At 34.4% G+C, this 25,784-nt stretch overlaps 1 protein-coding gene across 1 annotated transcript; it reads right to left on the bottom strand.

The window, feature by feature from the left end:
• Positions 1-4,353: 4,353 nt before the first annotated feature.
• LOC139526994 (uncharacterized) lies at positions 4,354-14,631 on the bottom strand. The gene is made up of 2 exons (XM_071322196.1): positions 14,587-14,631; positions 4,354-6,086 (listed from the first exon to the last, which is right to left on the bottom strand). Exon 2 carries the CDS (start codon positions 6,083-6,085, stop codon positions 4,397-4,399), a length of 1,689 nt encoding a protein of 562 aa, XP_071178297.1. The 5' UTR covers position 6,086; positions 14,587-14,631; the 3' UTR covers positions 4,354-4,396.
• Between the last annotated feature and the right edge of the window lie 11,153 nt (positions 14,632-25,784).

Here is a 25,784-nt window from a genome sequence, read left to right as displayed (position 1 = left end):
TTTCTAATCCTTTAATAATGTAATTTCCTAGGCACATGAGAGTTGGTAAATGCTCATTTGTGAAGTTGAAATCATCCCTTCGTAAATTTTACGGACGCCATCACGAGTTGGTTGACCGTTATGGAATAACCATTTCACAAATGATATCGGATATGTTCCTAACGTCGTAACTACAATCCCCTTCCCTTTCATGAATTTGACCTACCGAATTAGACTATTTACCGGATTTGTAATCACATAAGCAACACGACGGGTGCCGCATGTGGAGCAGGATCTGCTTACCCTTCCGGAGCACCTGAGATCACCCCTAGTTTTTGGTGGGGTTCGTGTTGTTTATTCTTTAGTTTTCTATGTTGTGTCATGTGTACTATTGTTTTTCTGTTTGTCTTTTTCATTTTTAGCCATGGCGTTGTCAGTTTGTTTTAGATTTATGAGTTTGACTGTCCCTTTGGTATCTTTCGTCCCTCTTTTGTGAACAGCCAGGAATATAAAGGGACGTAACTCCACTACTAACCGTGTATGAGATAAGCCCCGCCTCCCTACTAACCTAATATCAAATATACACGGTTTGCACGCGGACGTTTTTAACCAATCATATTCCTGGAAATGTATAGGAGGTTAGACAATGTTGAATATACATTTTATGCATTTTCATATTTGAATATTGGTGTTCATATGATTTACACAAGCAATGAGTAAATATTGCCGCTGTGAATATACAGTACTATTTGTATGTTTATGTGCATATGCATTTACCCCTTAAATCCCATTCATAATTTGTCAATCCCACATTACTTTTGTGTTTTATTGATGAAAACGGGTCACGCTCGAATTATCTAGAAATACAGTCCCGCACAGTTTCAACGTGTGTATATTTTTTTTTATCGTGAACGGTATAAAAAGTACAGTCAATGACAAATGTAACCTTACATTTTTATTGCATATATAGATACGTGCGTGCAATCTTTTTTCTGATATATTTATGTTCAAGGTGTAGTGTACAAGAGTTACTTGTATTGAACTAAACAACTTTTCTTTGTGAATGTACTACTATTTGACATTTATTGTATATGTGTTGACTTAATAGTATGCTTATGATTGTTATTTTTTACTTTCAGTTTTTCGCCCTCTCCTGGGGTCGGTATAATTATACCAATAAACTGTTGATCTCTTAACGACTTATTAGTACACTTCACAAGTTTTACTGTCACCATGACAAAATTTTTGATAAACATGAAATGTTAATGACTCAACTCTCTTGTGAAACGTTTTCGCGCGGATCTTTAAATTTCAGAATTTTCGTCCAGTTCATTAGGGGACGAACATTTGATATTCGGGGAAAGGGGGGCAGGAGGATTTGTTTTTGATCGGTTATTTATTTTTATTTAAACTAAGAGGATAGATTATTCATTTTCTGCACTATTGAAGCAAGATTTTTCATTTTTATTAAAGCAAGAGACTGATTATTCATTTTCACAACTATATTTATGATTTTCGAAAGCATACAATTTTAAAATGATTTGTTTATTATAAATAATACATGTATAGTCATTTTATTATGTACCATTTAATCAGAATTTATCCTCATCCTCTGCAGAAATGAATCTTTTATATTCCCAACTGCATAAACATGTATTGCATACTTACATAGTATTTAAGTTTTTGTTGTAACTAGCCTCTTTTAACCCTCTTGCTGCCGACCGTTTTTCAAGGTTGCATTTCATATGCCGAAAAATACGACAGCTCAACGTCTGTGACGTAACATACCAAACAACAACGTCATTCGATATATGACGTCACGACAAAATGACCACTACATTTGGGACCAATTGGAGAAAAACATAACCCTGTTTATTCTTCCGTATTTTAATTGAAAGAGATACAGCATTGATAAGAAGCTTGCATCAATTTATCCATGGACATATGTGTCCCTCCAGCACTGCCGGTTTGGACATATGTGTCCCTCCGGCAGCAAGAGGGTTAAAAGTATTGGCAAACATATTTCGCCGAGCGGAGCGACGCAATTTTTTTAAGGGTTTTGGAGCTACTGAAGGTCCAAGAAGCTAAGTAGAACAAATGATGCAAAATCATGCTTTCTGGGTGTTCCGAAGACCCTTTCATAATCTGCAAATGCAAGTTTTGTTTAATATTTTTTTGACAATATTTTGGTCTCAAAGCAAAATGTATAAGACTGAAGTTTCAAGGAAACATCAAAAGACCAATGTGCATGATAAAGCAAAAATGGAACTCACATAGTTAAGTCTGTTGCTGCAGTTCTTTTTTAAACTCATGATCAAGTTCATAACAAAATTACTAGATTACAAAAGGAATGCACCACTAACAGAAAACAGAAGGGCAATCAATGAACAAAAGACAAATAAATAAGAAACATTGATGCCGACAAATCAGGGCTTCGTCTGCGGGAAATCAAAACGGGCCTCTTGCAAGGCACTTGCCATGACCACAATTTGATATTGAGACAAGCGTTTGGTTTTGAAATTACCTACATAAGGCATTTGCCTCAATGTAGTTACGGCCCTGTTAAAATAAAATCGAGGTAAGGTTTCCTGAGACGATATGCCTCCAATTTTCTGACATTTCAATTATATTTAAATAATATTTATACTTTTATTATTAAAAACATTGGGAAGTGTTTCCCGATTTTTTTGGCGAAAGAAGATGAATTTATGTAATAATCCTGACCTTCACATTTTCCAGAATATTTTCCATTGTAATTCCGCCATCTTCGTTTCTATGAGGATCATTTGTTTACATATGACATTCGTCACTGTACGCAGTTTCCTGAAATGTTCCTTTCATTGATGTGATAAGGTTTCCCGCGCTTTATGCAAATTTTATGAAATTGAACTCCACGGAAACACTTCCGGTCAAAACAATGGCTGATTCCACCATTTAAAATCGTCTATGAAAAAGTGAAGGTCAGGATTATTACAGTGCGATCACTTAAAAGGTAGGTCAGTAGTGGTTTTTCTTTTTGCGATTTATGAATGGAATGTGAAAAGCTATATCTCGAGTGAACGCGATTGATAGTTTAGATTATTTTTACTGATAACCGCTACGAATTTCAGCTGACGGCGACTATAGAATCTGGTGCCATCTCGTTCTTTCGATTAGACCTGCTAAGTTATTTATTTTCAATACATTGCAAGTCAAGTAATTTATTTTCAAACTACCAAAGAAAAAACCATTAATTTTTGTGATTATCAAGGCTGAGTTATTTATTTTCAAAATCCTCCTGCCTCCCACCTCCCCCCCCCCCCCCAACCCCGAATATCAAATAGTCGTCCCCATAGTTTACCGATTCCTGGTTGTGATATTTCTAGAGTATGGAATTGCATGGTGGTGATGCATGCATAACAAGACACGCTTTTATAGTCGACACCCGTTCCATGCAGCTCCTTTGGATGTTCTAATTAAAAAATGAAAACAATGAAACACAGCTATCTTGCTCTCATTATCGGTGGTCGTACCTCACAGCTGACTTCTTCATGTTTTCAATCTTAAATGCATCTTAACATACTGCGATATATAACAACTTGAGAAAGAGGCAACTGAACATCAATATCAAGAAAAGGGAAGGAAATTACGGTATAAAGATGACAGTAAGAAATTATTTTAGAATAAAAAGGACGCATGTCACAAATAACTTTGGATGAAAAGCAGTAATAGTATACGAAGATGTGGTATGAATGCTACTGAGACAACTATTAAGTGACATTATTGTTAGCGACTATGGCTCAACGTACAGCCGTCAACAATTAGCAAATGTCATAACGTATAGCAAGTTATACAGGGCTTCAACATGACAAAATTGGAAACAATTGAGGTAAAGTTCGAGTAGATAAATGTTATTAGCATATTGATGTCCAAATGGTAAAATGTTTATCAGTTTTTATTATAGAATAACGAAAAGTAAGACCTTAAGAATCAAAACCATACACGGTAATTCAGTAATGCGCAGTACACTAAAAACATCAATATTCAATAAGAGGGGCTGAATAAATCTACATCGTAATACCAATCACTAAGCGGTGTACTTGATCTTCAATACAAACCAAAATAAAACAAGCTTGCCACATTTTTCAAAATTAGTTTTTAATTTATCCTTGTCCATTCGTTTTTGATGCGTTTTGTTATTTGATTTTGCCATGTGATTATAGACTTTCTGATTTGATTTTCCTCTAAGTTCAGTATTTTTGTGATTTTACTTTTTGCTACTTTTATGTATTTTGTAAGTTTGATTTCTGTAGAGGAATAGCATGTATTACGACTAAATCATGTGTAGAAACGCAATTGTCTGAGCGTAATAACATCGAATATATCAGACTTCAAAACATTTTCATCTGTTTATTTCAAAAGAGCATGTTGTACCAAGTCAACAATTTGAAACATCATACAGAAATGCCTCATTTCTTCGGTTCGCAATTAGTAGCTTGTTATTTTCTCGGTTAAAGAACAAAGCTTCTGGGTAACTAAGACCATCTTTCTGTGAAAGCAGCACTCTGTGTTTTTGACCATTTGGTGAAATGACAACGACATTGCTAGACGGACCACCTGATACATACACGCGTCCGTAGTTGTCTACCGTAATACCCCGTGCAATTTTAAGAAATTCTGGAAGTTCAAATTTCCATTTTAGTTTCCCTTGTAGATCACAGCATGTTACAGAATTACCATTGTCTATATAATAAAGTTGGTCTGACCAAATTGCAATGCTGCTGTATTGCGACAAGGTAACATTAACTAGCTGTGTCACTGAGTCGTCATCTAAACTTACAACACATAATCCACTTGTACATCCATTATAGAATAATTTCCCATCTTTGTGAACTATTCCATAAATCCCTGAACCGACACTAATCAATTTTTCAGTTTTTCTGTTTTTCATATCGATTATCGTGATAGACTTTTCCGTGCCAGATGTAACAACAAGTTTTTGACTTTCCTCTATATAGTGTATATGAGATGTACGCCCTCTTCGCTTCAATTTAAAATCTAACGATCCGTCGGTTTTCATCAAATTTATTTGATTACTTACAAGGCAGGAAAATATCATTCTGCCATCAGGTAATATGGAGCAATTAATGATATATTTTTCAATTGTTTTTACGGTTTGTATTAAGGTAAGTTTAATGTCATCAATGGTAGGAACGTGTGTGATAGGCAGCATTATCTGTGCTTGTTTGTTCTTCCGTTTTGACAATGTTGTATCACTTGGCCTAGTATCCAAGGTAATGGTTCCCATCTTGTTTATAGCGGTAGGTAGATTTTCGAAAAATTTTCCTATTTCTAAAGAAAGGGTAACATTGTTTATATTTTTTTCAACCAACAAGGATTCTATGAATTGTTCGTTGTCCGTTATATCGTTTTGGTAGTGTTTCATAGCCAAGAATGTCTGCAAGTCTGAGGCATGTTGTTTTATTTTATCTAAATTGGTCTGGCATTCTGTAATCTCCCTTTCTTTTTCTTGTACGGATGATATTAAACAGCTGATTTTCTTGTTTTCCTTTTCCTCAGCGTCATACAGCTCTTTCATCAGACTTTCCTGCAATATATCGAGATGATCATTAATCAACATTCGTGTCTCCTTTATCTCTAATTCAATTCTGTTCTTGTTCACCATAAGACTTTTTAAGTTGTCTTGTAGATCTGTTCTTATTCTCTGTATATTTTCTAAAAGTTCAGCTAATACTTGTTCCATTTCCAAGAATACATTTGATGATTTAACATTTTTAATGACGTCATCTATCGCGTTTAACTCTCTGCAATCGTCGTGCGTTTCTACAACACATCGTCTACAACATGGACAATCGTGTTTCTTACAAAATATTTGGTATTTTTCATTGTGCTTTGAACAAGTTTGAGTAAATTCCAGTATATTGGAAGGAAGCTTTTGGTACTCGGATATTGAAACAATACTGTGTTCTCTGGTCCCCTTTGAAGCTGCATGATGCTCTTTACATCCCTCACACAGTCCTTCGTCGCATTCGGAACACCAGACCACCGAGGGTTTGTTAATGTTGCGATATTCGCATACTCCACATACGGTCAACTTACTCGACATGCTGCAAAATAGAAGAGTGATAAGTTTGATTTCACGTTAATAGTTTTCAATTTTTATTTTTATAATTACTCGATAGAGGTATATCGATTTCTCGTCAATAATTAGCCCTATATACAATTTTTTACCCAACTTCAAGCAAAATGTTGTTTAGATTGAGGGGGAGGGAATTTAAGACTTATTTTTCCAACTCATGTTGTTAAAATAATATATATGTTTGAAATATATATAAATGGTTTTTGCAGTCAGCAGGGTTAACGAACATCAGTTGTTCGACCTGCTAGTCAAAAGCGTTTTGTTAAAATATATTTTTTCACTCTTTTGGTCTTTTGGGAAATGTTGTTTGTACTGTATCATGATAATCATGTGTATTAAGATCCTTCTACAACTAAATTTGAAACATGCACTCGTATAATAATTGCGGTTTTTATCCAACGCAATCATAGGTTTGAACGTTGTTTTCAATTTAGGCCGTGTTCACACCAAAACCCATGTACAGTAAACATGTTTACAGTTAGTTTAAAATAATGTACACTGGTTTCACATTAAATTTGTTCACATTAATACACCTTGTATAATAACCTGTACATAAGGTTTGTTCACACTTGTAAACTATATGTCATTTTTAATGTTCATTACGTAGAACCTAATGCAAATTTTTCGGACAACCTTTCTAGCAGTTAGGAAACGACCTTCTGGCTTCAACTAGAGGCTCTCAAGAGCCTGTGTCGCTCACCTTGGTTTATGTGAATATTAAACAAAGGACACCGATTGATTTATGACAAAATTGTGTTTTGGTGATGATGTGTTTGTACATCTTACTTTACTGAACATTCTTGCTGCTTACAATTATCTCTATCTATAATGAACTTGGCCCAGTAGTTTCAGTGGAAAATGTTAGTAAAAATTTACAAATTTTATGAAAATTGTTAAAAGTTAAATATAAAGGGCAATAACTCCTAAAGGGGTCAACTGACCATATCGGTCGTGTTGACTTATTTGTAAATCTTACTTTGCTGAACATTTTTGCTGTTTACTTTTTATCTCTATCTATAATATTATTAAAGATAATAACCAAAAACAGCAAAATTTCCTTAAAATTACCAATTCAGGGGCATCAACCCAACAACGGGTTGTTCAATTCATCTGAAATTTTCAAGGCAGATAGATTTTGACCTGATAAACAATTTCACCCCCTATCTGATTTGCCCAAAATGCTTTGGTTTTTGAGTCATAAGCCAAAAACTGCATTTTACCCCTACTTTCTATTTTTAGCCATGGCGGCCATCTTGGTTGGTTGACCGGCTCATCAAACACAATTTTTAAAGAAGATACCCCAATGATGATTGTTGCCAAGTTTGGTTTAATTTGGCCCAGTAGTTTTAGAGGAGAAGATTTTTGTAAAAGATAACTAAGATTTATGAAAAACGGTTAAAAATTGACTATAAAGGGCAATTACTCCTAAAGGGGTCAACTGACCATTTCAGTGGTGTTGACTTATTTGTTAATCTTACTTTGCTGAACATTTTGCTGTTTACTGTTTATCTCTATCTATAATATTAATCAAGATAATAACCAAAAACAGCAAATTTCCTTAAAATTACCAATTCAGGGGCAGCAACCTAATAACAGGTTGTTAGATTCATCTAATGTTTGCAGTGAAGATAGATCTTGACCTGATAAACAATTTCACCCCCTGTCTGATTTGCTCAAAATGCTTTGGTTTTTGAGTTATAAGCCAAAAACTGCATTTTACCCCTACTTTCTATTTTTAGCCATGGCAGCCATCTTGTTTGGTTGACCGGGTCACCGGACACAATTTTAAAACTAGATACCCTAATGATGATTGTGGTCTAGTTTGGTTTAATTTGGCCCAGTAGTTTCAGAGGAGAAGATTTTTGTAAAAGATTACTAAAATTTACGAAAAATGGTTAAAAATTTACTATAAAGGGCAATAACTCCTAAAGGGGTCAACTGACCATTTCGGCGGTGTTGACTTATTTGTAAATCTTATTTTGCTGAACATTATTGCTGTTTACAGTTTATCTCTATCTATAATGTTATTCAAGATAATAACCAAAAACAGCAAAATTTCCTTAAAATTACCAATTTAAGGGCAGCAACCCAACAACAGGTTGTTCGAATCATCTGAAATTTTCAAGGCAGATAGATCTTGACCGGATAAATAATTTAATCCCTGTCAGATTTGCTTTAAATGCTTTGTTTTTGAGTTATAAGCCAAATACTGCATTTTACCCCTATGTTCTATTTTTAGCCATGGTGGCCATCTTGGTTGATTGACCGGATCACCGGACACAATTTTTAAACAAGATACCCTAATGATGATTGTGGCCAAGTTTGGTTTAATTTGGCCCAGTAGTTTCAGAGGAGAAGATTTTTGTAAAAGATTACTAAAATTTACGAAAAATGGTTAAAAGTTAACTATAAAGGGCAATTACTCCTAAAGTGGTCAACTGACCATTTCGGAGGTGTTGACTTATTTGTAAATCTTTTTTGCTGAACATTATTGCTGTTTACAGTTTATCTCTATCTATAATATTATTCAAGATAATAACCAAAAACATCAAAATTTCCTTAAAATTACCAATTCAGGGGCAGCAACCCAATAACAGGTTGTTAGATTCATCTAAAGTTTGCAGGGTAGATAGATCTTGACCTGATAAACAATTTCACCCCCTATCTGATTTGCTCAAAATGCTTTGGTTTTTGAGTTATAAGCCAAAAACTGCATTTTACCCCTACTTTTTATGTTTAGCCATGACAGCCATCTTGTTTTGTTGACCAGGTCACCGGACACAATTTTTAAACTAGATACCCTAATGATGATTGTGGCCAAGTTTGGTTTAATTTGGCCTAGTAGTTTCAGAGGAGAAGATTTTTGTGAAAGTTAACGACGACGGACGACGGACGCCGACGGACGACGACGGACACCGGACGCAAAGTGATGAGAAAAGCTCACTTGGCCATCTGGGCCAGGTGAGCTAAAAAGGTAAGGGGTTTTTCCTTCATAAAACAAACACCATATTATGGCCATACAGATGATAAATAGACAATAATAGTGCATTGACTTGACACATCAACGATATAAGGATGAGGCTTAGGCCGAATCCTTATATCGTTGATATGTCAAGTCAATGCACTATTATTGTCTTCATACTGCAATCTCAAAAAAACATTTTCAATTGTTGTTTAATGCGTTAAGGTTAGTTATTTGATTTAAATATTGGGGGAAATCCCCTTTAAAAAGGCCTCACATCATTCTCGCGCAGAAATATACAACACAATGAAATTTACATTTACCTGGTGAAACCAACACTCGATGGTGAACGAAATCGTTTGAGTATGGACTTAAATATCAACCGTAAGCATAAAACATAATGATTTATAGGTTGCAAATAAAAAATATTAACAAATTAGATATGTTTTTCCAATAATTGCGAAGAAAAAAACGAGGTTGAGTCGTTCCACGCATAGTTGTATGCATTGGAAACAAGAACAGGTCGAAGAGGACGTATGAATAATTCAATATTATTTCGGCAATTTCTATTTAAATATCCATGAGGAAAAGTGATATCGAGTCAGTGACTGTATATGACATAGAAATGTACAGTCAACGCATTTTGACTGCTCAAATAGAACGAGTGCAGTATCAAAGAAAATATTCTGAATACAGGGTTTCCCCATAAATTATAGGGCCTTTATCGGAACTCCGGGATCTGGTGTTTTTAAGCTCGGGATTTCAGATTGGTCCTTTCTGGATCCGGGATTTTTTTTTCGAATTTCGGGATTTTGGGATTTAAATTTCTGTAAGTTCGGTACCTCGTGATTTCATGTTTTAAGCCCGGGATTTTGGGATTAGGACCCCTCATTATCGTGTTATATATTATAAAAAAAAAAAAAATTTGATTGCTAGCATCGGAAAAAAACTTTACAAAAATATGACACAGAACAAAAACATTGTTTCAAATGGTGTTTCTTCTCCAAATAGTACTTTTCTTTCTAAGTGCATTTTAACGGATCTGATATACTAGACAAACAATACAATTTACCTCACATTTTTTTTAGAAATGTTTTTATCAGTTGAATCGTTGTTTGAGTAAAGACCAGTGGCAAATATCTCTATGTACGTCCAGTCGATTCGTAAAGATTTTTTTTAAATGAATTATGTGTTCTGCAATGATGATGCTTTAAGTCTTGATAAGGGGTTAATAAAGCTCGGTAAAGTTTTTTTTATAACAAATAAATATATCAAGTTTAGACAAATATTTCTGTAAAGAACTTTATTAATATTTGTTATAGATATAAATTTTATTTAAAAATCGTTTCTTCCTTAAATATACACGATAAAATTAATGGTCTAGTTTTGTGTACACTTAACCTACACAAGAACTACATTGACTATCGACTGTGTGTAGACAAAACATGATTAAAACTACATGTAAACATTGCGTTTTCTCAATAGGAACGTAATTCTGTTTAGTTTACGTGTGAGTTACACTTACACAACACCGAGTTAGGTCAATGTGAACACGACCTTAGACTTGTTTAAATGGTTCTATGTAAACATTCCTTGTTTACACGTGTTTAGATTTGGCCGTTCTAATGAAGGTACAAATTGTGCATGCGAAAAGAGATTCAGATGCACGAAATTTGTTATTTTCATTTTAAAACAAATCGTTCATGCAAATATATTAACACAGTACAAACTTCTTGTGACGATGAGGTGATTGACAAGTGTATCTTATATTAAAAACTACAACATTTTAGAAGACGTTCCTTACTTGTATGATACTTTGAAACATTAATTAAGACGTATACTTTGAAATATTAATAAAAATGTATACAATGAAACTATGATATTAAATAATGAAAAATCCCAAATTTCTATAGCAATAGATATCTTTCACAAACTGAAATTTTTCTAGAAAAATACTCTAAAAAGGCTACTGATTATGTTACAATAAATTTCTTTTCTAAAATACAAATTTGCAACCTTGATATTTAGGAGATAACTGTATTGTATTTGAAGCTCCGATGGCATCAATTGCATGGGGATTGGATGGTCGCAAATTAAGTTTACTGGCGACGCGTTAGCGGAGACAGTAAACGGGTATTTGCGACCATCAAATCCCAAATTGATGCTATCGGAGCTTCAAATACATTATATTTATCTCCATTCTAATGAAACTGACAGAAAACAACGTTAAAACATGTATTTAATATTTTTCATATACCGTCTGCGCTTGCGCGTATGTCCCATAGCATCAATTGTCAATTGATGCCATGTAAATAAGTGACGTTATTCAATCAAAATAAACGTTACAAACATTGTTGCATTAGAATGAAACATATGAGACAGTAAATCATCGCCCATTCGCCTTTTCTAAGGAAGTTCTAATTCACATGGATAATAGAGGGCGGTCATGAATCTACGATGTCACAACATCACCGCAACATTCCTTTAACAAATTCAGAAATGTATAAAAAAGAAGCTCTGACAAAAGAACTCGCTACAGTCGTCGGCTTAGGTAAAATTGATGATAAAATTGACTTAAAATTATCTACGCAATGTACATGCAATAAATAAAATCAAATAAGAAATTGGATGATTTCAGATGCAATAAATTTTCCATTTATTATAAGTCTAACTTAAGTACAGTTCATAAACTGAAATGATTATGAAATTGTGACATAAATCTTTTTTTCAACAAGTAAAGGAACGACCATCATCATGAAGGGATTGCGTTTTGAAGCTGTTGTATTCCAAATCGCGAATTTATTTGTCAAGGACTATGCATTTGCATTTCAATTGAATTGCAAAATCTCTTAATCAGAAAATACTTTTTTTCATCTGCATAATCCATGTAATCACAATCTTTTAACTTCTGAGACGTTGACTTTGTAAACAAATTGAAAATCATTAAAAAATTAAAAAAAAAGCTCTAATGCTCGCTCCGTTTGATTATGGATTGTAATTTCTCCGAGTTCATTGTTTTTGTGATTTCACTTTTACCATGTCTTTTGTGTCATTCCATGATTCTATGTTAACTAAAAAGTTTTATAAATATCATATCCGATTGAACACATAAAGATTATTGTAATGTAGATTGATGCATTGCATTCTCAATTTTATCATATTACATATTTAGTTTCGCATTCAATAGGTCAAACAGTAGCTTCATACTTCTACTTTATTTTTATTGATTTAATTTGATATACATCAAGACATTATTACTTTTATTAGGGCCCCGCCGACTAAGGCGGGTCGCCCTATAGTGATCAGTCTGTCCGTCCGTCCGTCCGTCTGTCCGTCCGTCCGTCTGTCCGTCCGTCCGTCCGTCCGTCCGTCCGTCCGTAACACTTTAACTTTGTGTCCGCTCTATATCTTAAAAACCGTTATGATTTCAAAGTTTATACTTGACATCCATTTTAACCAACACCAGAGGGTGTGTCATGATGTATGTAAAACTTCCTAGGTCAAAGGTCAAGGTCAAAAACTTTGGTTTCAGTTGACAACCCCGTGTCCTGTGGTGAAGATCGTGTCCGCTCTATATCTTGAGAACCGTTATGATTTCAAAGTTTAAACTTGACATCCATTTTAACCAACACCAGAGGGTGTGTCATGATGTATGTAAAACTTCCTAGGTCAAAGGTCAAGGTCAAAAACTTTAATTTCAGTTGACAACCATGTGTCCTGTGGTGAAGATCTTGTCCGCTCTATATCTTGAGAACCGTTATGATTTCAAAGTTTATACTTGACATGTATATGAACCAACACCAGAGGGTGTGTCATAATTTATGAACGACTGCCTAGGGCAAAGTTCAAGGTCAAAAACTTTGGTTTCAGTTGACAACCCCATGTCCTATGGTAAAGATTGTGTCCGCTCTATATCTTGAGAACCGTTATCATTTCAAAGTTTATACTTGACATGTATTTAAACCAACACCAAAGGGTGTGTCATAATTTATGTGCAACTTCCTAGGTCAAAGGTCAAGGTCAAAAACTTTGGTTTCAGTTGACAACCCCATGTCCTATGGTAAAGATTGTGTCCGCTCTATATCTTGAGAACCGTTATCATTTCAAAGTTTATACTTGACATGTTTATAAACCAACACCAAAGAGTGTGTCATAATTTATTTATAACTTCCTATGTCAAAGGTCAAGGTCAAAAACTTTGATTTCAGTTGACAAACCCATGTCCTATGGTAAAGATACAATTTTTTAATGCACATTATTCACAGCGGGGCCCACAGAGATGGCTCCCATCTCAATGATATCTAGTTATTCTTATTATGTTATTTTGTGTATGTAAAGCAGTGAAAGAAATTTACTGGAATATTAACTCCACTGCAAAAAAAAATATAGTAGTTCTACCTAAAGAAATAAAGCTTATAGTGGGTTTTTTTTCTAAAAGAATCAGCTATTATAGCAATTGTTATAACAGTTTCCACAAAGTGTCATTCTCAATTTTAAAAGTTTCTATATGATGTAGGCATACTTTGATGAGGGTCTACTTAACATAGAATATATCACTACTACAACATAATAATGGACCCACCCTTTAAAAATAAAAAAAGAATAGAGAAATTGGCTGGCAAAATATGAATGGAGAATAATGGGGTACACACATTCATCTAAAAAAAAAGACAACAGAGCTCCAAGCGTTAAAAATATTTTCATCTATCCAAGGTTCAACATGTACAAGGACAAAAACTAAAAAAGCATTTTTTTTTTTTTAATTTTATGAATATTGATGAAATTAAAGCTTCAGAGATTATGCAATGATATTTCCCCAAGTGGCATAACTCTATAAAAATATTTGATCAGAACTAAATTTTTTTAAATCATGAAAATGTCCAAGACCTTGCTGATATAAACCTATGATATCCATTTTAAAAAAACAGACAAGATTTGTACATGGAGAGCGCAAAAAAGACCGGACAGACAGACGAACTGACGCACAGATGAACGAACCAACGGACGGACAGACGGACGGATGCCCGGTATTTCTATGTTCCCCGCATCGCGCTGTGCGGGGAACAAAAAAGGAAAATAATGCGCACAAAAATATATATTTTAACTAACCGCGAAACCTTTAATTGGTCGGTACAATAATTTATTATGGGTGTATTATATATTACAATGTAAAACAGAACCAATATTACATCCAGAACTTCCTGAGCTTTAAATGCTTTCTTTTATTGTTTATTGAATTATTGTTGGTTGTTAAACGCCAAGAAGCAAGTATTTCCTTTTCAGAACGATAACATAGGGTTGAATATCTTTCTTATTATAATAAAACGTAATGAAACAAAAAAGGTTAAAAGCAAACAGAAAACGAAAGTAGAATGAGAAAATCAATGATTAACAATATTTCTGGTATTTCAAAACTCTTATTTTGATAAAATGTGATAAACTAGTGCCAATTATACATGAACAGTGTTATCTGTACGTGTTTTAAATGTTAGAAACAATGTTTTACCTGAGATTCACCAAATCAGTTCACCCAGCAGCTGTAGATAATTTGTCATGTGACCAACATGCGTCATAGATAATTTATAAAATTATTGCATATAAATTATTGCAGTTTATTTAAACGTACTATTTACTTAACAAAATAAGAGTGTTTTGAAATTCTTTGATGATCGAGGACAAAAACCCTTATGCTTATAGCAAAAGTTACATGGTTTCTATTGCTAAGCCACCGGCAATTTATACATGTAATATAAATAAAAAGAGATCTGGAGTAGACAAACATGATATAGGAGGGTCTGGATGGGGTGTTCGTTGTTTTTTGTCCTGTTCTTTATCTACTTTGTCATCTTTTTTTTTTCTTTTTGTTTTAAACACCCCATTAATCTTTTCTTTTTCTTTTTGTTGCTTTTCCTTATTTATAAGCCTTTAATTATGTACTATAATTTTATATTTTTCTGTACTTTATAACTTTTATTCTCTATTCCATAAACTGCGTCCCGATCCTCATTTAAAATTACCAATGCCACAAATAACCAAAATACATCTATGGCTACTACTAAACTGTTTTTATGTTCTCTTTCTATAGATCTCTAACTTTATCCTTATTTATTTTTTTTTTTTTGTCAGAACTATGATTAATGAAATGTTATGTTAAACTAACAACAGAGATGTCTTTGTACTTAACTAGTACATGTAGTATATGTTTGCTAATCTGACATCGGACTGGGACTTCTTTTACACCAAGTTTTACTGTGCGCATTGATTTGGATTTGTTTTTTCTACATAGGCTAGCTGTATAGGGAGACGGTTGATATCTTAAAAAAAACATGTTTAACCCCGCCGCATTTTTACACTTGTCCCAAGTCAGGAGCCTTTGTTAATCTTGCATGATTTTTAATTTTATCATGTTTATTGCATTTATATATTTCGTAGTTTAGTATGACGTCCATTATCACTGACCTAGTACACATTTTTTGTTTATGAGCTAGCTGAAGCACGCCTCTGTGTGTGAGGTTTTTACGCTGCGTTCAAGATCCATGTGTGGCCTTCGGCTGTTTTCTGAATTTTGGTAGGGTTGATGTCTCTTTGACATATTCCCTATTTCTATCCTCAATGTATGCTCTTATTCGTAGTTTTTGAGACAGATGCGATTAATATTTGATATGTGAGCATTTTGTGTGAAAATATACAATACGATGTGGTATGAGTGCCAATGAAACAACTATCCATCAAAGTCATAATTTGTAAAAAATAAATCCTTATAGGTCAAAGTATTGAACACAGAGCATTGGCTCATACCAAACTGCAAGCTACAAAAGGCCCCAAAATGTTCCTTTGCTTTTTATTGTGGGTATTCAGGTTGCATGTAATGATTTTGTGTCATGGATAGAAATACCATAACCTTTGTTTTTAGCTCACCTGGCCCGAAGGGCCAAGTGAGCTTTTCTCACCACTTGGCGTCCGTCGTCCGTCGTCGTCGTCCGGCGTCGTCGTCCGTCGTCGTCGTCGTTAACAATTTACATTTTGAACTTCTTCTAGAGAACCACTGAATGGAATGAAACCAAACATGGCATGAATGTTCCTTATGAGGTGCTAACCAAGTGTTGTTACTTTGTTGCCGATCCATCATCCAAGATGGCCGCCAGCCGGGGACTTAGTTTAACATAGGACCCTATGGGAAATGCATACAAATGACTTCTTTTAGAGAACCACTGAATGGAATAAAACCAAACATAGCATGAATGTTCCTTATGGGGTGCTGACCAAGTGTTGTTACTTTGTAGCCGATCCATCATCCAAGATTGCCGCCAGCGGGGGACTTAGTTTAACATAGGACCCTATGGGAAATGCATACAAATGACTTCTTCTAGAGAACCACTAAATGGAATGAAACCAAACATAGCATGATTGTTCCTTATGGAGTGCTGACCAAGTGTTGTTACTTTGTAGCCGATCCATCATCCAAGATGGCCGCCAGCGGGGGACTTAGTTTAACATAGGACCCTATGGGAAATGCATACAAATGACTTCTTTTAGAGAACCACTGAATGGAATGAAATCAAACATGGCATGAATGTTCCTTATGAGGTGCTGACCAAGTGTTGTTACTTTGTTGCTGATCCATCATCCAAGATGGCTGCCAGCCGTGGACTTAGTTTAACATAGGACCCTATGGGAAATGCATACAAATGACTTCTTTTAGAGAACCACTGAATGGAATAAAACCAAACATAGCATGAATGTTCCTTATAGGGTGCTGACCAAGTGTTGTTACTTTGTAGCCGATCCATCATCCAAGATGGCCGCCAGCATGGGACTTAGTTTAACATAGGACCCTATGGGAAATGCATACAAATGACTTCTTTTAGAGAACCACTGAATGGAATGAAATCAAACATGGCATGAATGTTCCTTATGTGGTGCTGACCAAGTGTTGTTACTTTGTAGCCGATCCATTATCCAAGATGGCCGCCAGCGGGGGACTTAGTTTAACATAGGACCCTATGGGAAATGCATACAAATGACTTCTTCTAGAGAACCACTGAATGGAATAAAACCAAACATTGCATGAATGTTCCTTATGAGTGCTGACCAAGTGTTGTTACTTTGTAGCCGATCCATCATCCAAGATGGCCGCCAGCAGGGGACTTAGTTTAACATAGGACCCTATGGGAAATGCATACAAATGACTTCTTTTAGAGAACCACTGAATGGAATAAAACCAAACATGGCATGAATGTTCCTTATGAGGTGCTGACCAAGTGTTGTTACTTTGTAGCCGATCCGTCATCCAAGATGGCCGCCAGTGGGGGACTTTTGAATGAAATTAAAGATGTTCCTTTCCTTATAATGAGGTTGTGTTGTCACTTTTAGCCAAATTTTATATTTTTTTATATGATTTCAAAAACCCAAGTAGAATCAGGTAAGCGATACAGGCTCTTGAGAGCCTCTAGTTTCTGTTATATTATATATCACATGATAGCCGATTTAATAATTTGGTGCGAGGATCTGGAGTAGACAAACATGATATTGGAGGGTCTGGATGGGGTGTTCGTTATTTTTTTCTGTTCTTTATCTATTTTGTCATCTTTTCTTTATTTTATTTTTATTTTAACACCCCATTATTCTCTTTTCTTTTCTTTTTTTTTTTTGCTTTTCCTTATATGTAAGCCTTTAATAATGTACCATAATTTTATAATTTTCTGTACTTTATAACTTTTATTCTCTATTTCATAAACTGCATCCCGATCCTCATTTAAAATTACTTATGCCACAAATAACCAAAATACATGTACATCTATGGCTACTAATACACTGTTTTTATGTTCTCTTTCTATAGTTCTCTATAATTTTATGCTTATTTGTTTTTTTTTATGTCAGAACTATGATTAATGAAATGTTATGTTAAACTAACAACAGAGATGTCTTTGTACTTAACTGGTACACGTAGTATATGTTAGCCCTTCTGACATCGGACTGGGACTTCTTTTAAACTGAGTTTTACTGTACAAATTGATTTGTGTTTGTTTTTTCTACATAGGCTAGCTGTATAGGGAGACAGTTGATATCTAAAAAAAAACATATTTAACTCCGCCGAATTTTTGCACTTGTCCCAAGTCAGGAGCCTTTGTTAATCTTGCATAATTTTTAATTTTATCATGTTTATTGCATTTATATATTTCGTAGTTTAGTATGACGTCCATTATCACTGACCTAGTACACATATTTGTTTATGAGCAAGCTGAAGCACGCCTCCGGTTGTGAGATTTTTACGCTGCGTTCAAGATCCATTTGTGGCCTTCGGCTGTTTTCTGAATTTTGGTAGGGTTGATGTCTCTTTGACATATTCCCTATTTCTATCCTCAATGTATGCTCTTATTCTTAGTTTTTGAGACAGATGCGATTAATATTTGATATGTGAGCATTTTGTGTGAAATTATACAATACGATGTGGTATGAGTGCCAATGAAACAACTATCCATAAAAGTCATAGTTTGTAAAAGTAAACTTTTATAGGTCAAAGTATTGAACACAGAGCATTGGCTCACACCAAACAGCAAGCTATAAAAGGCCCCAAAATGTTCCTTTGCTTTTTGTGTGGGTATTCAGGTTGCATGTAATGATTTTGTGTCATGGATAGAAATACCATAACCTTTGTTTTTTCTGTTATATTAATATTTCACATTATAGCCGATTTAATAATTTGGTACGAAGACGTAGATAACTTAAGGTGGTACCTAACAGTACAGGGAAATAATTTTGTAAAAATCAGCTGAACGTTTTAATCACGTTGTATTGTTAAGAAAATATTAAGCTTCTCAATGATCAAAATTAGTGTTTGTCAAACTGCTATATAACCAATGAAATTTTTCTAATAAAATGGTGGGTTCATTTATTTTTAGTTTTATATTTTTGTCAAAGGGTTAACAATTTTATGAAAATTAAACGAGCCAAATTATAATTAGTCAAGGTGTTGGGTACCACCTTAAAAATTGTTTTTTACTTTTTTATTTATCACAAGTTTATGAGTTTTGAACAGCGGTATACTACTGTTGCCTTTATTTATAAAATTCAAAATTTCCAATTTCTTATTTCCAATTCAAATTTTACAAATATAATATCGACGTAAATCCAAACAATTTCAAACACAAGTATTACCAATGATAACTATTGAACTCTAAAAACATATAATAATTTCGTTTCTTATTTTAAAATCACATTTAGTAATCCGGACAAATAACACATGTCGTCAATCTATGCTTTTATTGTGTAAAGTCTTTGGTAATAAAAAAAAAATGTAACACAACGGAAAACACTCTTAACAAAACAAACAAAAAAATATATTAGCGCAAAAGAAAGATAGACAGACGAATGGACAGACGACAAAAAATATTCAAACAAAGTTCGGAATTGATTTTTGCTGACCTGATGATATGAGGTATAACATATTGATTTATTATACTACATGTCAAAATGCCCGATTTTGATTGTCTAATACGATCATGGTGTTAATTTACTCTATTACTCTTCAATGAGACGCTTGATCAAGTGTGCGCTTTATTAAATACGACTCTATCCTATGGCAAATACTCCATTACCCTTCACGGAGACGTTTGATCAAGTGTGCGCTTTATTAAATACGACTCTATCCTATGTAAAATACTCTATTACCCTTCACGGAGACGCTTGATCAAGTGTGCGCTTTGTTAAATACGGATGGTTGTTATGTACAAGACGTCATAGTTTATTACTTATTTAAATTTAATCGACAGTAAAAACAGAACATTCAGTATAATAAATTAAATAACACATACCTGCGAGGGTGATAGAGCAGATTGGTCCCCCTCAAAAAGAGATTGTCAACCTTGGCTTTCGCCGCGGTTGACAATGTTTTCTCGGGGTGACAATCTGCTCTATCACCCTCTCAGCTATGTGTTATTTATATAGTGTAAGTATAGTAAATGTCAATGAGATCAGACTGGTAATTGTCTTCGGGAATACAATTATGTTTATCAGTGTTGTAAATGAGGGTCTTAATATGGTATAATATAGAAAAATATAATATGCAAACAAGACTAGACAAAATTAATCATAACAATAAGAAATAGAGAGCAATGGTAAAAAAATATAAAGGATAGAGAAAAATGACAACGATAATTAAATAAGTTATATATCTACAACAGATTTATTCATCGGATCACCAGCAGTGATGGTGATACATGGCTGTGTACATTATGTATATACAACTCGTCTAAACATCAACCCAACAATGTTAGATCTGCAAATTTTTTGTTCTTCCCTCGCCGGGATTCGAACCCATGCTACTGAGATATCGTGACACCAAATCACCTGCACTGTAGCCGTTCCGCTAGACCACACGACCACCTGGGCGTCATTAAAAATGAAGTTTTCGGTGGCCGGGTGTTACCTTTCCGCGTCAGTTTTAATCTAGCGTCGTACTACAGTACATGATATATGAGGCATGGAGATGTTATTACAGATCAGCTAAATTATCTATAGTAAAAGATCATACAAATTAATGTAAGATAGTCACAGAAAATAATTAAGTACGTCTGAGCCAGTGACAACTCTACAACTGATTTATCCATCGGATCACCAGCAGTGATGATGATACATGGCTGTGTAAATTATGTTTATGTCGTGTACAAGTTGCGATTTTGTACAGGTTATAAAATGTATAAAAATATTGTACATGTTATAACTTGTATAATGCAAAAATACAAGTTATAACATGTACAAAAGTACCTCGTACATGTTATAACCTGACAAAATATTGCTTAAAAATGGTTTTAACTTGTACAAAATTTAAGGTAAATCTTAATGAAGTAAAATATACATTTAAATTCACCAATGCATAAAGAACAACAATAAATAGGCCAGAACGTGTCTTTTTCTTTAGAGGACAATGATCACAAAGTATCAGAAATATATGTTTCATGACTTATGTTGGCAAAATGTGTTTTCATGTAATTGTATTTTTATGTAGTCCATCATGGCTTAAATAAGAGCCACTATTTACTAAAAGCTTGCATTTCCTCAATGACAATTACATTAAATACTAGTAACTAAATTCTTCCAAAAATTTTAAGACGATCTATAAAAATTTTGGGTAATACTCCTCCAAAATTAAAGCATGCAAAGACTAAAATAATGTCTTATCTGCTTACTCTGTAAAAGCAAGAGAGCGCTGAAATAGTTTTCATTGGACCACGCTTCATTATCAATATCTTTGGATATACTCTTCAACATTTTTGGCCTTCAGCATGACTTATGTAAATTTATAATTATTTTTTTTATATAAACTATAAGATCATTGCATGAGGAGGATGTCATTTTGATGTTTTAAATATATATTCTCTACTTTGAAAGCATGTATTTGTGTTCTTTGGATGTCGTCTGCTCCATGGTCTGGTTGTTGTCTTTAAGACACATACCCCATTTTGCATTCCCAATTTTATTTGTATACACATCTGTCATGGCTATCCTCTTATGTCTTTTAGTGTCAATTAGAATGAAAGTATTTTACTATTGCCTTCAAAGTGGACACTCACAATTATAATTCATTAAATAAAATTATGTCCATAGATAGTCATAAAAGGATCATAAGACATGTCCTAAGATACATGTATATCTTATGACAGGTCTTAGGAATGATTCGTAATACCGACCCCTTGACATTAACTGTATCAAAAAAGGACAAAAAACACTAACATGAAGGAATAATAAAAAAAGTTATGAAAATGTTATTGAGGTCAATATCATCTTATTTTTCGATTTTGTACAAGTTAAACCCATTTATAAGCAATATTTTGTACAGGTTATAACATGTATGAGGTACTTTTGTACATGTTATAACTTGTATTTTTGCATTATACAAGTTATATTTTTGTACATGATATAACATGTACAATATTTTTGTACATGTTATAACCTGTACAAAATCGCAACTTGTACACGACATATATACAACTCGTTTAAACATCAACCCAACAACTCTACAACAGATGTATCCATCGGATCGCCTAAATATATTGAAGCCCAGGTGGTCGTGTGGTCTAGCGGGACGGCTGCAGTGCAGGCGATTTGGTGTCACGATATCACAGTAGCATGGGTTCGAATCCCGGCGAGGGAAGAACCAAAAATTTGCGAAAGCAAAGTTACAGATCTAACATTGTTGGGTTGATGTTTAGACGAGTTGTATATACATTATGTACACAGCCATGTATCACCATCATTGATGGCGATCCGATGGATACATCTGTTGTAGAGTTGTCACTGACTCAGACGTATTTATAAATATAATTATTTTCTGTGACTGTATATTACATTAATTTGTAGGATCCTTTACTATAGATAATTTCGCTGATCTGTAACAATAACATCTTCATGCCTTATATATCATGTACTGTAGTACGCCGCTAGATTAAAACTGACGAGGAAAGGTAACACACGGCCAGCGAAAGCTTTTTTTTTTTTTTTGTAGAGCCCAGGTGGTCGTGTGATCTAGCGGGACGGCTGCAGTGCAGGCGATTTGGTGTCACGATATCACAGTAGCATGGGTTCGAATCCCGGCGAGGGAAGAACCAAAAATTTGCGAAAGCAAATTTACAGATCTAACATTGATGGGTTGTTGTTTAGACGAGTTGTATATACATTATGTACACAGCCATGTATCACCATCATTGATGGCGATCCGATGGATACATCTGTTGTAGAGTTGTCACTGACTCAGACGTATTTATAAATATAATTATTTTCTGTGACTGTATATTACATTAATTTGTAGGATCCTTTACTATAGATAATTTCGCTGATCTGTAACAATAACATCTTCATGCCTTATATATCATGTACTGTAGTACGCCGCTAGATTAAAACTGACGAGGGAAGGTAACACATGGCCAGCGAAAGCTTTTTTTTTTGTTTTTTGTAGAGCTCAGGTGGTCGTGTGGTCTAGCGGGACGGCTGCAGTGCAGGCGATTTGGTGTCACGATATCACAGTAGCATGGGTTCGAATCCCGGCGAGGGAAGAACCAAAAATTTGCGAAAGCAAATTTACAGATCTAACATTGTTGGGTTGATGTTTAGACGAGTTGTATATACATGATGTACACAGCCATGTATCACCATCATTGATGGCGATCCGATGGATACATCTGTTGTAGAGTTGTCACTGACTCAGACATACTTATAAATATAATTATTTTCTGTGACTGTATATTACATTAATTTGTAGGATCCTTTTCTATAGATAATTTAGCTGATTTGTAACAATTACATCTTCATGTCTTATATATCATGTACTGTAGTACGCCGCTAGATTAAAACTGACGAGGAAAGGTAACATACGACCAGCGAAAGCTCTTTTTTTGTAGAGCCAAGGTGGTCGTGTGGTCTAGCGGGACGGCTGCAGTGCAGGCAATTTGGTGTCACGATATCACAGTAGCATGGGTTCGAATCCCGGCGAGGGAAGAACCAAAAATTTGCGAAAGCAAATTTACAGATCTAACATTGTTAGGTTGATGTTTAGACGAGTTGTATATATATATATAGGCGTGAAAAATAATTTTCACATGTGCAGATATATATATTCATTAAATAAAATAATAAAATAAGTAAAAAGTTAACAGTTCCATTCTATCGATTTCATCCTTCCATTGGGACTCTTCAGGATAGCTGATGTAGTGTCGCTATAGGCGACTTCGTTAATGAGGTTTATGACGTTCCGTCATTGTTCGTTATTAAAAGTTCTCTGGATTTAATTTTGATCGGAACGTTGTTATGAAATAACGTTCCATCTCTTTTCTATATGCTTCATCCCGTCTACATTTAAATACAGGCATTATTTGAAAATGCTTTTTACAACAAATGTCAAGATGGGCACTAATTGGCGAATTTCTGTATTGTGGGTGTTTTATTTGTTCTTTGTGAACTCGCACCCGTTCACAGATGCTATTCCCGGTCTGTCCAATATAATTTTCGTGACAACCAGGACATGTGACGCAGTAAATAAGGTTTGTTGTCTTACAAGTCATATTGACGTTCACATGAAATTTTTTACCATCTTTAAATGATTTCATTTTACCCGTTTCTAAATATTTCGTATCTTGGCCACAAACACCGCATCTTGAATCTCCGCAAGACTTAATTTCAAAGTCATTAACCTTCGGTTCGAACCGAGCTCTGGTCGAGTGTTTCTTTAAGTTTTTAGATTGTCTTCGGCTGTAGATTAAGTTTTCTTCCGGTATCAATTTTTTCATAGTTTCACTTTCGTGTAGAATCGGAAATTTTGATTTAATTGTATTAAAAACGTTTGGTAAATACGGGTCATGTGTACTAACAAACGGTATTTTTTTTAAGGTTTCGTCCGTGTTTCACTTTCGGGGTTCGTAATTCTGGAAGTGTCAAGAGTTTAGATTTTCGAATTCCACTTTCGATTAAACCCTCTGGGTATAGGTGTTGTGTCAAATAGCCTTTTAATTCCTTCAAACGAACTTCTCGAATGTTATGGTCAGATACTATAGCACAAATCCGTCTGGCCATACAGTAAGGTATATTTCGTTTTGTATGGGACGGATGACACGAATGAAAATTTAAGTATTGATGGGTGTCTGTGGAAACAAACTCACACTAGAAGCTACCAAAATAGTTCTGGAAGAAAATACATTTTATTTCGACGGAAACAAATACAGACAAATTAAAGGTACAGCCATGGGAACTAAAGTTGCCCCCACATACGTAAATTTAGTGATGAGATATTTAGAGCAACAGATGTATCTACAAATATCTGTCCAATTCGATCAAAATTTCTGTGATTATGTCATTAAATTTTGGAAAAGATATTTAGATGACTGTATAATATTTTGGAGCAGATCAGAAAAAGATTTATATAAATTTAAAGATCTTATCAACTCCTTACATCCGTCGATTAATTCACCATGGAAACCAGTGACACAAAACTACCATTTTTGGATATCCTCATCTTAAAATCAGGCAGACATATAACAACGGATATTTATTATAAATCCACAGACACCCATCAATACTTAAATTTTAATTCGTGTCGTCCGTCCCATACAAAACGAAACATACCTTACTGTATGGCCAGACGGATTTGTGCTATAGTATCTGACCATAACATTCGAGAAGTACGTTTGAAGGAATTAAAAGGCTATTTGACACAACAGCTATACCCAGGGGGTTTAATCGAAAGTGGAATTCGAAAATCTAAACTCTTGACACTTCAAGAATAACGACCCCGAAATTGAAAGACACGGACGAAACCTTAAAAAAAATACCGTTTGTTAGTACACATGACCCGTATTTACCAAATGTTTTAAATACAATTAAATCAAAATTTCCGATTCTACACGAAAGTGAAACTATGAAAAAATTGATACCGGAAGAAAACTTAATCTACAGCCGAAGACAACCTAAAAACTTAAAGAAACACTTAACAAGATCTCGGTTCGAACCGAAGGTTAATGACTTTGAAATAAAGTCTTGCGGAGATTCAAGATACGGTGTTTGTGGCCAAGATACGAAATATTTAGAAACGGATAAAATGAAATCATTTAAAGATGGTAAAAAATTTCATGTGAACACCAATATGACTTGTAAGACAACAAACCTTATTTACTGCGTCACATGTCCTAGTTGTCACGAAAATTATATTGGACAGAC

This window comes from Mytilus edulis, chromosome 6, assembly GCF_963676685.1.
Source record: "Mytilus edulis chromosome 6, xbMytEdul2.2, whole genome shotgun sequence".
NCBI lineage: Eukaryota > Metazoa > Mollusca > Bivalvia > Mytilida > Mytilidae > Mytilus > Mytilus edulis.
The sequence above is the reverse complement of the archived record's forward strand: the minus strand, read 5'-3'. Positions and strand labels throughout refer to the sequence as shown.

What these genes read in the sequence shown, in the direction of transcription:
- LOC139526994 (XM_071322196.1), bottom strand. Translation starts at nt 6,085, where the DNA reads ATGTCGAGTAAGTTGACCGTATGTGGAGTATGCGAATATCGCAACATT.